This window comes from Lontra canadensis, unplaced genomic scaffold (genome assembly GCF_010015895.1).
Source record: "Lontra canadensis isolate GAN:19392208 unplaced genomic scaffold, GSC_riverotter_1.0 scaffold105, whole genome shotgun sequence".
In the NCBI taxonomy this organism is placed as follows: Eukaryota; Metazoa; Chordata; class Mammalia; order Carnivora; family Mustelidae; genus Lontra; species Lontra canadensis.
Genome location: NW_022631099.1, coordinates 1178206 through 1194864, shown reverse-complemented (window position 1 = coordinate 1194864; position 16659 = coordinate 1178206). Strand labels below are relative to the sequence as shown.

At 44.5% G+C, this 16659-nt stretch overlaps 1 protein-coding gene across 1 annotated transcript; it reads right to left on the bottom strand.

The window, feature by feature from the left end:
* Positions 1 to 1430: 1430 nt before the first annotated feature.
* ZNF334 (zinc finger protein 334) lies at positions 1431 to 16316 on the bottom strand. The gene is made up of 4 exons (XM_032838623.1): positions 16135 to 16316; positions 6431 to 6573; positions 6075 to 6170; positions 1431 to 3199 (listed from the first exon to the last, which is right to left on the bottom strand). The coding sequence occupies exons 1-4, from the start codon at positions 16314 to 16316 to the stop codon at positions 1434 to 1436; spliced, it is 2187 nt and encodes a 728-aa protein (XP_032694514.1). The 3' UTR covers positions 1431 to 1433.
* Positions 16317 to 16659: the final 343 nt, after the last annotated feature.

The window sequence follows — 16659 nt, the reverse complement described above, 5'->3', positions numbered from 1 at the left end:
TATAAGTCCCTCTTTCCTCCATAGATGTAACTGCTATCCTAGATTTTGTTAATCTTCCACTTGCTTTCCTTTGTTCTTTGACAGCTAACATGTATGTTTCTATGTCTATTTATACACAAAGATGTTTATATATATATATATCTCCTCAAACAATGTACTGCTGATTTCTTTGTTTTCTAAACTTTTTGAAACGCAGTTACATGATATCTATATATTTTTTCATTTACCATTAAGGTATAATAATCTTGAAGTGTTTAACTCATTAATTCATTTTCATTGCTGTACCTTATTTCCCTGGTCTGACCATAACCAACATTTATTAATCTAGTCTATTTTTTTTAAAGATTTTATTTATTTATCTGACAGGCAGAGATCACAAATAGGCAGAGAAGCGGGCAGAGAGAGAGAGAGAGAGAGGAGGAAGCAGGCTCCCTGCTGAGCAGAGAGCCCAATTTGGGGCTTGATCTCAGGACCCTGGGATCCTGACCTGAGCCGAAGGCAGAGGCCTTAACCCACTGAGCCACCCAGGCGCCCCAATCTAGTCTATTGTTAATGGACATTTTTTACTTCCCGTTTCTGTAAATCATACTGCAAGACTTATTGCCATGTTGTCTCGAACATTCTGGTATATGTCTGTGGGTGCGCGCACACACGGGAGTTTCTCCAGGGCTGTGTTTTTTCTGTGCCGGAGCCCTTGGCATTGTGGTTGAGCCTCTTCTTGTCCTTTTACTGACCCATTGCAGGACATTTGGTGTCTTTGGCTTTCCCACATACTAACCGCAGACAACACCCTGTCACAGTGAAAACCAAACCATCCCAGTATTTCCAAACACCCTTTAGGATGCCCAGTTGAGAACTATTGCTTTAGGGTATGTATCCAGAAGTGGGACTGTTGGGTCACAGGTTATAGGACTGTTCAGTTTTCACTTAGTCTACATACACCATATTGTCGACATTCAGAGACAGTGGTGGATTGGATCACAAATCCAACATACACATAATTCATGTTATATGGCACGCTCACATACCATATGCCCATATATAGTTCAATACACCTCAGAAAGTCTTCACATATATGTTTAATGCTATTGTATCAATGACTTAAAGTATTCCTGCTTTTATAAAAGGTACACATTTCAGTCTCTTAACAGAACATTTTCTGTTATCTTTTCTCTAATAAGTTTGGCATCACATCCCAAATATGACTTCTACTTAAACATTTTCACAAGAACATTTTTATCCATATTCCTTAAAGTGATAAATTTCCTCTCCATATCTTTGAATACTTGCTGAAAGCTTTCACATGTTCCAAGCATTCATAAGGTTTCACTCCTATATTCATCCTCTAGTTCCAATAAGCTATAACTGATTGATGAAGACTTTCCTATGTGTGTGGACATCTTAGCCTTTTGGCCCTGTGATTTGGCTGATCTTTACCGAACCTGATTTGTGGATGCAGGTTTCTGCTTGTGGGCAACATGGATGGGAGTTTTCTTCTTGTGTGTTTTTCTTTGATGTTTGGTGAGGGCTGACCTCTGGCTGAAGGTTTTCCTACATTCATTACACTCATAGGGTTTTTCCCCTGTGTGAATTCTCTGATGTTTTGTGAGGGCTGATTTTTCATAGAAGGTTTTCCCACATTCAGGACATTTGTAGGGTTTCTCTCCTGTATGAGTTCTCTGATGCACAACAAGGTTGGATTTCACACAGAAAGATCTCCAGCATTCATTGCATTTGTAGGGTTTCTCTCCCGTGTGGGTCCTTTGATGTTGAGTAAGGTTGGATTTCACACAGAAGGTTTTCCCACATTCATTACATTGATACGGTTTCTCTCCTGTGTGAGTTCTCTGATGCACTGTGAGGGCTGACTTCTGGCAGAAGGACTTCCCACATTGATTACATCCGTACGGTTTTTCTCCTGTGTGAGTTCTCTGATGTTCGGTGAGGTTGGATTTCACAAAGAAGGACTTCCCACATTCATTACACTCATAGGGTTTTTTCCCCGTGTGTGTGCTCTGATGTTGAGTAAGCTCTGTTTTCTTATGAAAGCTTTTCCCACATTTATTACAGTCGTAGGCTTTCTTTCTGTGGTGAGCTCTCTGATTTTGAGTGAGGTGTGACTTCTTACTTAAAGCCCTCCCACTTTTGTGACACTCAGCAGTTTTCTTCCCTGGGTGCATTCTCTGGTGTCGAGCGAGTTTTAACTTCTCACACTTACCATCTTTAAAGCTTCTCTCTCTTGTGTTAATTCTCTGATTTTGAGTGAGGTGTGACTCCGTTATGGCTCTCTCACTATCATAACACTTGCTATGTTTTTCTGCTGTGTGAGTTCTCTGGTGTTGAGGAAAGCATGGCTTTTCATGGGAGGATTGTCCATATTTATCACATTCATAGATTTTCTCTCCCACGTGAGTTCTCTCACTTTGAGTGTGGTATGACTTCTGCAAGGTGTCCTCACTTTCATTACACTCATCAGGTGTTCCTCCTCTGTACTCTCTCTGCTGTTGAGTAAGGTTTGATTTCTTGCTAAAGGATCTCCCCAGTTTATTACAATCATAGTGTTTCTCTCGTACGTGAACTCTCGGATGTACATGTGTTGACTTCATGCATAAGGGCTTCCTACTTTTACTGGATTCATGTAGTTTCCTTTCCCTAAGGGTTCTCAGATAAGCACTGAGCTTTAATTTTTGGGTGAAGGCTTGTCTGTATTCATTACCTTCAGAGGGTTTCTCTCCTTTGTGAGCTCTCTTATGTGTAACAAAGGCAGTCTTTTTGTGAAAGGCTTTCCCACAATTATTATATTCAAGAACGTTCTCCAAAACAGAATTCTTCTGGTGTTGACTAAAGTCCTCATTATGTCTGTGGGATTTCTTCTTGTGATCATTTTCACAGGGCTTGTTCTCTATATGAGTTTTCTCATGCATAGTATCAAGGAATCCACTTCCATTCATATCATTAGACTTTTTTCTTACATGGTTTCTATTACTAACAATTAATTCTGAAACACTTGTTCTAGATGAATCACATTTATGGGATCGTTTTCTTGAGGGTACTGGGTTTGTGGCCATATTAAATGTTTCTCCCAAGGTCTTATTTCTCTCCTTAATCAATATTCTGTTGTTGAAGAATAAAGCTTGCTTGGAATATTTATCTTCCTCTTCTTGGCTTCTTTCTTTCACGTTATTGGTTTTCTGGACTTCTAGAAATATGAGAAATGGACATACATTATAAATCTTAACACGTTTCTTAAGAAATGGCATTGTACACAAGTGGCCTATATGGAGTGGGTTCTTGGGTTTTTAGACACAGTATTCTGGGATGAAGAAGTCCTGAGCAAATATTTATTCTATTCTTTTGGTTTGGTCACATGAAAACAAAGACAAAAACACGTATTGTAGTAGAAAACAAAAGGAGAGGAAGCTGAAAATTAACACAAATGGCTTTGGTTTGTTACAAATGAGATGTCAAGATGGATAGAGGGTTTGAAATAAGACATAAGGAACAGTGAGTTGGTTAAAAAGGATGTCAGGAAAACAACACCCAAGGATGGAAGATTTTCAAAGGATGGGCAAAGACAAAGGACACTGAGGAGGGAGACAAGGAAGACTAGAAGGTAATAAGAGAAGTATCAGAGTCAAGATCAGGTTGACAGCAGCTCAGACTAGAACCATATCCTCCTCTTCCCCATACTTTACCACCTGCAATGAAGTTCTTACTCTGCTCTCCATGTTCCCAAACTCTTCCTCCTCCTTCCCACTCTGTACACCAACTCCCAACTGAACTTATGAAATCACTAATTTCCTTGGGTCTAAGGGTCCATTCCTATAGTTCATCCCCATCTCTTCATAGAGCTGTGATATGGTAAAACACTATCCAAAGAGAGTGTTAAAACATAAGAGAGAACAAGCCATGCTTGCAACAGGATCTGGTTCACCTCTGTATTCTGGTTGTTGGTGTTTTCATTCGACTCTCTCAGGACTGATCAACACTTATCTGTCCTGACTGACGCCCTCTACATCTCCCTCTTTCAATCTGCTGATTTACTTGGCCAACTGATTGTGTCCTCTCACAATACTAATGTTTAATTCTACCTTTATATCATGTTTTCTTCCTCTCTGATTTTTTTTTTCTGTGAAAACTCAAGCAGCTGGCTATCCAATTTGGTCCAAGGACCTTTATTAATCTTTGTCTTAAAATTTCTTTTAGCTATGCATGATTATTACTATCCTTTGCTATTCTCATTTTAGCAAAGAACAGCAATTATATCCTTAAAAATATGTGACTTTTCTGTAGCAGGTAAAACAAATAGAAACCCATATGCCAACTAGTAAAATTTGATAGTGGATTTTTATACCTAGAGTTTACCCTAGGTTCTTATACCTAAGTTCACAGCACATGTTCAATGATCAGCCCACAAGTCTAAAGTATTGTCAGATGTATCAGATCAGGGTACTTAATTCTGTAAATTGGACATTTCTAGCCACATATCCACCCTCATGTTCTTCACTTCACATATTCTGTCCTTAGCTCTACTCAGAACCTACACATCCTTCAGGGCAATGCTACTGTCCCATTGCCCTTTCTTTCTTTCTTTCTTTCTTTCTTTCTTTCTTTCTTTCTTTCTTCTTTCTTTCTTTTTAATAATCTCATTACTTCAAGTTCCATTTGTGGCAAAGTTTGCAAGTAAATACTACCTGTACAATGTGTTCTGACACTTTTTTCCACGGCTGGTTTGTGTGATGTTTACCTTCTCCTTCTACTTCCATGACCAAGCCTGATTTTCATTACTTTTGGTTGTAATCCACATTTTAATTAACTAATTAATTAATTAATTAATTTTTAAAGTAGGCTCCACATGGGACCCAAACTCACGACTCTGAGATCAAGACTGGAACTGAGATCGAGAGTTAGACACCTGACCAACTGAGACACCCAGGCGCCCCATTCCACTTTCTAAGTTTGGGATTTCAGCTGCCTCCCACCACTAGTGAAAATGGAATTGACATTTTGTTTTTATTTTCCCTGTGGCCTCTGAATAATGTGCAGGAAAAGAAGAGGCAATGCTGAGTTTACAGGTGCATCTGCAGACTGGAATTCACTCCTTCCTTCGCAAAATGCCTTGTTCACGGGACTTCTGGGACATCACTGTCTTCTGGTTCCCTTCCTACCATACTGGGTGCTTCTGCTCATTCTTACTTGAGATCTGCTAGAGTCACGTGCCTTCTTGACCTCCAAACCTAGCATGCACAGGTACAGCCCTTGATCTCCCCTCTCACCTAATGCCTCATTCAGAGCAGAAGTCAGTCTCACCAGGCCCATAACGCTTTGCTCCAGCTAACTCTCTGACATCAGCCGCTACTTTTTTTTGAACCACCTTTGGTCCCATTGACTCCTCGATGTTCCCTGATTACACCAAGCACACTGCCATCTCAGAGACTTCATACCAGCTGCTCCCTCGATCTGGAAATCTCTCAGATAATCTGTGGCTCATGCCATCCTTCCATTCAAAACTCTATTCCACTCTTCCTGCACTGTTCCTTTCCAAAACCAGCACTCCCTATCGGTTCTTCTACCCTACATCTGATTTAATTTTTCATACTGCTGATGACTACCAGACATATTACTTTTTTTTTTTTGCTAAATCTGCCAATTTGCTAATTCGATCTACTGATAGGAGTAGAGACTTTGTACCCCCTTTGCTTAGAATGGGACCGGTGCATATCAGGTCCCTAATAAATATTTGTTGAATGTAAGAATGCACCAATAACTGCACAATGACAGCGTGTTTGGCACAGGAGGAAAGGTGAACAATGGTCGTTACCCAACAGAGAAAAACAGAAATAATAGTCTAGGATGAGGAAAGGAGCAATCGGATTCTACAAAAACCAGCCCAACCTCTCTAGGCATCAAAGTCAAACAGAACACAAAGGACACTTACATCTGAGGGTGCTGCTTGGAGGTCTGATATCTAAGGTAGGGAGGTCACCTGTCTTTAGTCAAAAGGCTCTAAAATGAACTGACCACTTGGGGTCCAGTTCCTCCCAGTTGCCTTATCTCCACCACTGTGAACTCACCTGGGTGGCTCGGACTTGGGAGTTCTCTCTTTGGTACCCATGGCTCTTCTCCTTGCTCCAGCTTGAGTATCAGCTCAGGTGTGGTGACACAGTGCCCTGTTAAGGGGAAATGACATGGGGCTCCGCAAAGCCACTTAAAGGTCAGACCCTTTGAAGAATCAGAAGGGAGAAACTTTGGAAGCTGTACAGTGATGGGGCTTTTTGCCAGGAGGGTGAGAATGTAACAGACTTTCAAGTTCCCTAAAAGGGTCTTTGAATCCAAAATCTCAAGCCTGAAACTCATTACTCCCTATATGATTTGGGGGCTAAGACGGGAAGGGCATGCTGTGGGTACTTGAGTGGGAAGCTGTGCTTACCCAGGGACACCAGCTGCCTGTAGTTCTCCAGCATCACCTCCCTGTACAGGAGCCTCTGGGCGGGGTCCAGCAGCTGCCACTCCTTCTGGGTGAAGTCCACAGATATATCCTCGAATGACACCGAGCCCTGTAACAGTCCAGTCCTGCTCACTGGAAGGTGCTCAGGACCCGATGGCACAGGAAATCCGTACGGAAATAAATATCTACTGTGCTCATTTTGGGGAGGTGGAAGGGGCAGAGGGAGAGAGAGAATCTTATTTTTTCTAAGATTTTATTTAACGGAGAGAGAGAAAGAGAAGGAGAGCACAAGGAAGGGGAGCAGCAGGCAGAGGGAGAGGGAGAAGCAGGCTCCCCACTGAGCAGAGAGCCCGACGTGGGCCTCGATCCCAGTATCCTGGGTTCGAGACCCAAGCCAAAGGCAGCTGCTTAACTGACTGAGCCACCCAGGTGCACCTACTGTGTTCATTGTTAAGAATTTACCAGAACATGTTACAAAGGATGGCAACCATGTAACTTCCTTTATGTTATACTTTGTGGGAGAAACAGAAATCATAATAGAAATGCTCTGCCTTTGTATTTATTTATTCATAAAATAATGAAAATTTGAGTCCCTCCATATGTTTAAACGACCTTAGTTGTAAGGACGCTAAGACGAAGGAGACACTGGGCCTGTTTTTAAGTTGTTCACAGACCAAAAAGGAGACTTTCTACAAAGCACATACATGCCCAGTAATAAATTACATAATAATAAATAACGACACACATTAAGTTAAGGGAGTTGCAAGGAGTGCACGGTGATAGAATAAGGTTGGGGGCTTCAATGAGACTCAGAGCAGTAGAGGTAGTCAGTGGTCAGACAAGGAGAAATTTTGGACTTTCTCCTGGAGACCAGTGGCCTCCAAATATCGAGTCACCCCATCAACAGAAGTTCCTAAGCATCCCTCTGCTCATTAACTTCTAAATGATACATGTCTAGGACTCTCCAGCTAGCCACCAAAAGTAAAGTTTCCTTTCTTAAATTTTCTAGATACAAAAGAAACATAAAAGAGCATTTTAGAACTTCCTTTACATACCACACACTACTTGGTGGTCAACTGCAGTTCTCTGGGGTAGACACCTGGCTTTGGAGATGACTTCCATGGAAATGGGGACATATACCTAAGTGACATGATCAGACTTAGATTTTGAAAGCAATACCCTAGCAGCAGACTGGGAGAGGGTTTTAAAGGAGCAGTTCTCAATCAACATGATCTTGCCTGCCTGGGGGGCATTTGGTGATGTCCAAAGACCTTTGTGGTTGTCCCAATGGAGGAAAGGGTGCTTCTGGCATCTAGTGGCTGGGGTCCAGAGATGCTTTGGGACAGCCTGCGATGCCCAGGACAGCCTCTACAACAAAGAATTATTTGGCCCCAAATACTGACTGTGTTGAGTTTGAGAAAGCCAGGGTAGGGTTTTTCAGGGAAGGGAAGGGAAGTCAAGTCAGAGAGGAAGGTAATAACCATAATCAGAGAAGATTGTAATGTCGTAACAGGGGCATTTAGACATGGAGCTGATTCTAAATGGTATTTGTCATCAATTGGTTAGGGCAAGAGGGGCAACGGAATAGTACTCTGGGGCTGGTACTCTGGGGCTAGTACTCCGGGGTTATCTCCAAGAGCAGCTGGGTCAAAGCTGGTGCCCTACACCGAGACTGACAAGCCAGGAGGAAGACTAGGTCGGGCAGGAGAAGGGGGGGGGGGTAGAAATCTTGGACATCTGTGACACACACAGGTGGGAAGTTCCAGGTGACAGATGGATATAAGGTCTTGGGGCTCAGGAGAGAGGTCAAGGATTAAGATACATTTTGGAAATCAGGAGTATCTCAGTGGTAGCCGAAGCCATCTGAGTGGGGAACCTGCCCACAAAGAACAGGAGACAGAAGATTCGGAGCCTGCTGGGGAGGAGGAGGGAGAGAAGGCCTTGGGGAAGCGGGAGTTGGCAGATATATCTGTCCATGGAGAGCAGAGGAGGTCCGTGGCGGTGCTCACGAGGAAAACGTCGAAGGAATGACGCGATCCTCGGGAGCCACCGGTGGTGACAATTTCAAGAATAAGAAAGGCTCCTAACTCGACATGATGGGCTGGGCACACACATTTATCTCTTGGGCCTCCAAACCATAGCAGGGAGAGACATACATAAAAACACCCACTACGGGATCAGGACAGCGGAGTACAGGGAAAGGGGGCTGTCAGCAAGGGACAAATGCTGAGGGGTTTCTGTAGTTACAGAGGAGGAGGCCAATTCTGGAGGCCACGTGCTCATCCCCTACCACAAACCCAGAAGGTGCATGAATCTCAGGTTCTGTTCAGAGCCCGGCAGGACCGCTCAGGTCAGCAGCAGCTGTGCGGGAAGACCCAGAAGAGCGAGTGGGCCTATGAGGACTGCCACGCTCCTGGCTCACTCTTACCCCCCAGAGGGGTTGGCGAAGGGTCAACACTCAGAAGAACCTTCCCTATAAAAAGCAGGGCACTGGGGAGCCTGGGTGGCTCAGTGGGTTAAAGCCTCTGCCTTCGGCTCAGGTCATGATCCCAGGGTCCTGGGATCGAGCCCCACGTCGGGCTCTCTGCTCTGCAGGGAGCCTGCTTCCTCCTCTCTCTCTCTGCCTGCCTCTCTGCCTACTTGTGATCTCTGTCTGTCACATAAATAAATGAAACCTTTAAAAAAATAATAAAAAATAAAAATAAAAAGCAGGGCAACCGCCTCCAGGAGTCTGCATGAACCTTGCAACCGGAGAGAGAAGCAAAGTGCTATGCTGAGTACCCTGAGCGGTCCCAGCTTTGCTTTTAGGGCAACGCTAGGGAAACAGACAGCTCTGCCATCAGGTAAGGCACTGCCGGCTCTGGCAGGGGGAAAGGAGGGTCCCCTAGAGCTCTGCCCTGCCCTGTACAACCTACAGAGAGGCCCGTCTGGACACATCTCCCACCAATCCCCGGAAAAGCCCCCAGGTCTGTCCTTCCATTCCAGGGAAGAGCCTGCCAAGGAAACAGGTCTCTGTGCCACCGAGTGAACACAGCAGCAGCTACCTGGACCGATCTTATGATGACGTTTTTGTTTTTCCATTTACAACAGGAAACTAAAAAGGGCCCAAACTCTGCTGGTGGAAAAAGAAACAATTGGAAAAATAAGCATCAAGAAAAACTGCGTAACAAAGTATGATTTTATGACAAATATAAACAATAAAATAAATCGCAATAAACAATAAAAAACAAATATAAATAACAGTGTTATTTTTACATAAATAAAACCCAACAGCCTAAAAAGATAAGTACCAAGACAAATCAATGGAAGCCTATGAAGACAGAATTAACTTAGATGTTGAAGACAATAATTTTTAAGACTTCCAATTGGTGTCCCCAGATTGGTGTCAGAATCTTACTTTCATAAAGTGAGAGAAGTTGGCTCTGCAGAAAGTCAAAGGACCCAAATAGAACATACTCGGTGGTTGACTTAGGAAAAGAGAAAAATCTAAAACCTAAAACCCTCCAAAGAAGGCGTTGAAAATCACATGACTTGGGTAACTAAAAATGAGCAGATCTCTTAACACACAGAGCAAAAGAAAATGGAAAATGGAAAAGAGGACAGAAAAGCAAAGGAGGAACTGCCGGACCATAGTAGGGAGCTACTGACCACCTCCTGGGAGCTCTGGGTGGTGTGAACTGAGAGGAGGCAGGGAGGGAAATAATCTCAGAAAATCACTGCAAGTGTCCTGGGGCACGAGGCTTCGTGGGCAGGAACACCTTCATCAGGTACTTAGCAGGCATCTGGGCAGATGTGGCCTGCTGACATAGCTCAAAGCCCGGGAGAAAGAAAAACTTTGCCAGAAGAAAGAATAAAACTGGGGTGAGAAGCAAATTGGCCCATGACTTCTCCTCAGTCACACAAACAGGAGATTGTATTTTCTCCTCACACCCTCTCAGGAGCACACACCCCAACGCTACAGCTGGTCAGTCCTGTCACGGGGCGGAATAAAGGTACTTCTGGACACTCAGACTCAGAAGGCGTAAGATTGTCCAGAGGCCTCCAACGGAAGTCAGCAGTCAGAGAAGGAACGCAACCGGAGGACAGAGTGGTGAACAGATAAGAGCAGGAAGAATGGTTCCTGGTGAAGCTGGCCAAGGGAGGACTTACAGACCATGCGAGGGAAGAGGCAGAGGGTAACTCAACAGGAAACTTCAAAAAATAATTACAAACTGTATGTAGGCAACATTTTTAACATTTTTGGACAAAGAGACATATTGTGGGCATGAAACCTGAGAATTCTTGAAACTTGGGAAGAGGAACTGTTACTGTGATTGATGGGGAAACTGAGGCAGGTTGTGCCGGTCCAGCAACAGGCCATTTTGAACGACCTAGTAAAATCAGCCCCTGAAAAGACAGAGAATGACTGATCCTCTGGATCAGGAATCTGGATCAGGAATCTGGATCATGAGGAATGCTCATGGGAGCAGAGGACACCTGAAACCCTCTTTCTACCGAAGTACAGTCCCAGCTAGGAAATAAAAACACAGGGCACCCAGGGAAACACAAATAGGTTTTTAGTATAAGTATGTCCCATGCCAGCTATACTTTCTGTGCCCTGTGTCTTATCCTGCAATGCCATGCCTAAGAGATGTCCCATCCCAAGTTCTTGGACAGGCTGGAACAGAAGCAGATGGTATATTACTCCCAAAAATGGATAGAAAGCTTGTAGTGGACTTGGACTCAAGGACTCAAAGACAAATTAGAGCTATCTGGTCAAATTTCTTTTACTTATTTATTTATGTTTTAGTACCCTCTACACCCAATGTAGGACTCGAACTTATGACCCCAATATCAAAGTCACATGCTCTACTGACTGAGTCAGCCAGTCACCCCCTGCCTGGCCGAATTTCTAATGATGTAGCCATAGAATCACTCCAACTACAAGCACCTAAATTTGTTAATTATACTTTCAGTAAAAAGGGTGTAATAAAAGTCCCTACCTCATAATGCTGTTGTAATTAAGCCAGGCAAGGAATTTAACAGTGACTGGAACGTGACAAGCAACCCTAAGTTGTAGATAACATTATGATGCTTTATCTTCAGACTTGGGACAGCAAAAAAAACAAACAGACAAAAAAAACAGAAAATGTATATTAGAATTGAAATAATTTTTGTTCAAGTAGCTAGAAGGTGTGATGCAATTGTTAATAAAGAATTCAAAAAATAGGGATGCCCGGGTGGCTCAGTGGGTTAAGCCTCTGCCTTCCGCTCAGGTCATGATCCCAGGGTCCTGGGATGGAGCCCTGCATTGGGCTTTCTGCTCAGCAGGGAGCCTGCTTCCCCACCCCACCCCCCACCCCCCACCTCTCTGCCTACTTGTGATCTCTGTCAAATAAATAAATAGAATCTTTTTATCTTTTTTAAAAATTAAAAAAATAAAATTTATTATGTAAAGACAAAGTAGGAAAAGAAGCACTTAAAATGTTTCCATGGAACTTGAGATAAAGGAGTGTATCTTATTTAGATGGTACCATGGGTGAAAACAATCCCTGATGTCGAAAGAAAAATACGTTCACATATGTGTCCCACACATCAAAGGTAATCAATAATACAATACAAATCACATGTAGACCTTCAAAACCACCAGAAGAAGAAAAAAGGAAAGTCAGACGATATCCCAGGAAAAAAGTCAAAAAGTGAAAGAAAAAAAAAAAAAGAACAATTGATGAGAAAGCAGGGTCACTAAAAAATGTGAAGTCACTCTTAGATTCCATTGAAAAAGTTGAGTAAGAAGTAAATGACTCACCTGGGATGTGTTCATCTCCCGCTCTGGGGAAAGTTTCCAGAACTGTGAGGCCAGAGCTGGAGGAAGGGAAAGGAGCAGAGCAACCATGAGAAAAAGGGTCTGTCTTGAAGGTCTTCAGAGCCCTTGCCTAGAAATCCACACATGATAGCTGATGGCCAGCCACACAGTGGGAGGATGTGTCTGACCCTTCAATGGGGCAGGTGTAACTGTGGGTATTTAAGAGAAGCATGCTTTTCATTGGGGAAAGTATATATTCTTTTTTTTTTTTAAATAAAGATTTTATTTATTTATTTGACAGAAAAAGAGCAGGAGAGAACAAGCAGGGGGAGTGGCAGAGGGAGAGGGAGAAGCAGGCTCCCTGCTGAGCAGGGAGCAAGATGTGGGGCTCGATCCCAGGACTGCGATCCTGAAGGCAGTTGCTTAACCAACTGAGCCACCCAGGTGCCCCTAAATATTCTTATCTTACTGGTTTCTTACAATTAACAGCTTTCTTTGGTTTAATAGCAGACATATAAAATAAGCCAAAGTCCAACTAAGAAGGAGTCGGTTAAACAAATCTTAGCATAGCAAAGATGGCATGCCATGGCTTTGGCCATTATTAAACAGGTTACATTTTAAGTTTTTGTGGTCTGGGATTTATTATTTGTTTAAGTTTGTTTGCTTATTTATTTAAGTACTCTCTACATGCAATGTGGGGCTCGAACTCATGACCCTGAGATCAAGAGTCCCATGCTCTTCTGACTGAGCCAGCTGGGCATTCCCAGGATTTCCTTTAAAATGATTTAGTCATGAAAGGTGGAAGGTAAAATGTGATTATGTGTGGGTTAGGGGTGGGTACAGATGAAACAAGAAGGGCATAGCTTGATAATGGCTGAAGCTGTGACAAGTATTATGGGAGTCATTATGTTATTTTCTTTACTTTTCTATGTTTTGAATATTTTCATCAGAAAAAAAGTGTAAAAAAAATGACCTGACAAACAAAAACCTCATGGAGATCTGCTCACTTACTTTCCAACACACACACACACACATTCAAATTTTTAAAATTTATCTGCACCTCCACCATGGGGCTGGAACCTACAACTCTGAGATAAAGTGCTGGTGCCAGCCAGGTGCCCCTCCTTAGATTTTTGACTCCGTCAAGTTAAAAGATCAGTAGGAACCTCTAACAGGATAGGTGTGCTTCAGGGAAGTCTATTTTATTTAAAGGGATTTATTCTCCTTTGGTTTCAGTGTCTCTAAGGGATTTTTTAAATTAAGAAACTTGTTTCGAGGGGCGCCTGGGTGGCTCAGTCCTTCAGTGTCTGCCCTCCGCTCAGGTCATGATCCTAGGGTCCTGGGATTGAGCCCTGCGCACGGGGCTCCCTGCTCAGTGGGAAGCCTGCTTCTCCCTCTTCCACTCCCCTTGCTTGTGTTCCCTTTCTCACAGTCTCTCTCTGTCAAGTAAATGGATGAAATTAAAAGAAAAAAAAAGAAGAAGAAGAAGAAAGAAAGAAACTTGTTTTGACTTAATTGAGCCACAGTGAACAGAACAGGGGCTTGGGAGTCAGGGGGGTCCCAGTGGTTCCTTAGGTTCTGGGACTAACAAATAATGCGAACCGAGATTATGCTGATATTAAGGACACTGATAATACTTGGATGGTACTTACTATGTAATGGGCACTGTTGTAAATGCTTTACATATGTTACCTCTTTATTCCTTAAAATAAAGCAAAAGTGTAGGTAGTACTACTCCCAGGTTATAGATGAGGAAAGAAAGAAGTGAAAATAATATAGCAGAGCCGGGCTTTGAACCCTGGCAGTCTGGCTCCAGAAACCTTGTATTTAACTGTATGCTAATGACTCCTTCAGACCCAATACTGTTCACTTTTAAAATGAGACAGGGTTACATAACCCCTGAAGACCCTTGGCATATGCCTACAAAGACAGGAATGAGGCGGGGGTGGGTAGCATAGCCCTAAATTCCCCACGAGGAGATGGCTGTGCGGAATCCCGGAACAGGGGTTTCAGGGAGAATAAAATGCGTGGGAGGAGTTTGGGGAGGAGTGGTGTTCGTGTCTCCCGGGCCATCCTCCCAGACCACAGCCTCATCCACTGTCCACAGGATTTCCTCGTCCCAGGAAGCCTGCTTCTTGCCTACCAGCCTCACTCAGCTCGGCTCCCCTCTCTCTTTTGAAAGTTGGCTCCCACTTTCACTGACAGGCACTTCTGGCAACCTCTGGTGTGGTGATGTGATCAGAAATCGCTTCTGAGCAAGCAAAGGTCGAAGCCGCTTGTTTCTGGGGTCTCTGCCCCTAACGGTGGTGGGCTGTGTCTGATCAGGTGGGGATCTCCCAGCTGGGTGTCTCGCTCACTGCGGCCCTGCCTTCTTTCCTAACAAGAGCCGTGGGGTCCAAGGAAATGTGAACCTGGCTGAAAGGGTGAATTCAAATCACTGGAATCTGCACCCCAGGTCCCAGCCGCCCTGGGACTTCACCACCTGCAATCGCGACCAACCCAACAGACCACAGACCACTGGAGTTTGCAGAGCAGTTCCCAGCAGTATCTGCATCAGTCAGGAGCTTGATAGAGATGCAAATGTGGCGCCCCCTCCCAAACCTATCAAACCCTGGCGGGTGGGGCCTAGCCGGCTCTGGGGTTTTAACAAGCTTATTTGAGAACAACTGTCAGAAAAATCTGGTTTAGGAGTCTATAAACTGGGGAGGCCACCGGGCAGATGCACAGCAAGGAAAGCCTAGAGAAGCCTTCATTGTGGAGTAACCCGAGGGCTCTGAACCGATGTCAAGAAATCTCCATGAACTCTAGAGAAGACTCAGCTTGGTACACTCCAGGTTTTTGCTCGTGCCTCTGGGATGGGCCCCTCTGCTAAGCGCTGGGAAGGGTGTGCTGTGGGACAAAACCCAACACCGGACTGGGATAAAAAACTGCTTGAGTGGCACCTGGGAGGCTCAGTTGGTTAGGCAACTGCCTTTAGCTCAGGTCATGATCCCAGAGTCCTGGGATCGAGTCCCACATCGGGCTCCCTGCTCCATGAGGAGTCCGCTTCTCCCTCTGACCTTCTCCTCTCTCATGCTCTCTCTCACTGTCTCTCTGTCAAATGAATAAAAATCTTTCAAAACACAAACAAACAAACAAACAAAAACTGCTTGAGGTGTGTATGCCCCTTCAATTACTGACCATGACCCTTCACCTCCAGAGTCCCGGTTTTCTTCTTGGTTAAAATGGGATTAATACCCATTTTCCTGGGTGTGTGTGGGGGGTGTCTTTGGAAATAAACAATATTCTCAACGAAAAGAACAATGAACATTTCCCAGGTCCTTAGTGAATGCCAGGACCTGTGCTGAGTGTTTTACAGGTGTTACCTTAGTCAATCCTCAGAACCACCTAGAGACGGGTTTGAGGAATAAGTTCATTTTACAGATGGGGAAGCTGAGTCTTAGAGGCTCATCATTTTGCCCACGGAGACTCAGTGGCGGAGCTGGAATTTAACCTCGTCGGAGTTCAAACTCAGGCTCTTATACCAGCCTGCTACAATGCAGACCCCCCACCTGCCCGCAGCTTGCAGGCATAGAATGAGCATGACAAGCCTTCACTCTCATCCCCGCCGCCGTGGGTTTGACTCGCTAACGAATGGTCGACGGGGCACCTGCAAATTCGAGGAGCTCCTGGAAACAGTTCTTTGACATTCAGATGCCTTTTCTCAGCGCACTTTATTCGGACCGAGAAACCCGTGCCCTTAATCTTTTCGTGGAACCTGTGGGTCTGCAGCCAGGCTGCTCAGTCTCCGGCTTTCTTTAGGGTCCTCCGCCCCCCAGGGGTTCGCTCAAGTTTTTGCTTCCACCATGTGTGGGCACAAACCTATCCCGCGCCGTGCAAAGCAACCCTCCGAGGTCCCTACCTGTAGTGCACATCCTTCCCGCAGGACTCGATCAGCGAGCGGCGCGGCGACCCCGAGGCTCGGCGATTACCTGCGGTGCGAAGCCGGAGACAAGGGAGCGGGCGAACAATGAAGAGGAACTGCACATGCGCAGAAGGAGCTGCGAAGGACAGGTTCCCTCGGCTCTCCTCCCGGTAATCCATCAAATTCGGGACTCCGTTTCCCATAAGTCTCCGCGCCCCCTTTCTTAGGGAACGTCGGAAGAGTCCCTGCCTTATCTGGTGAATCGTGTTATTTGTCCAAAATCATCTTTACTTCTGTTTGGAGCCCTATTTCCTCCATGACCCCTAGATTAGGAATCTGAACCCGGTTCCACGGGTTCCTAAGACCAAGGTCCCTTCAGACTCAAAGCTACCTTGAGAAGGAAAGGTAGATGTCAATCACACACATGAAAACATACTTTTAATAAAGCCCAGCGATATAGTAAAAGATTGATGCCCATCACCAGCCAGTTTTCTCCCAGGAATGCAAACATCACCTCCACTC

Excerpts from the sequence above, each read along its gene's own strand:
- ZNF334 (XM_032838623.1), bottom strand. The coding sequence starts at position 16,316 with ATGGATTACCGGGAGGAGAGCCGAGGGAACCTGTCCTTCGCAGCTCCT. Across the intron at positions 6,574-16,134 it reads GGGAAGGATGTGCACTACAG|GACTGGACTGTTACAGGGCT; the intron begins GTAGGGACCTCG and ends TCCAGTGAGCAG. Across the intron at positions 6,171-6,430 it reads CAGGCAGCTGGTGTCCCTGG|GGCACTGTGTCACCACACCT; the intron begins GTAAGCACAGCT and ends TCCCCTTAACAG.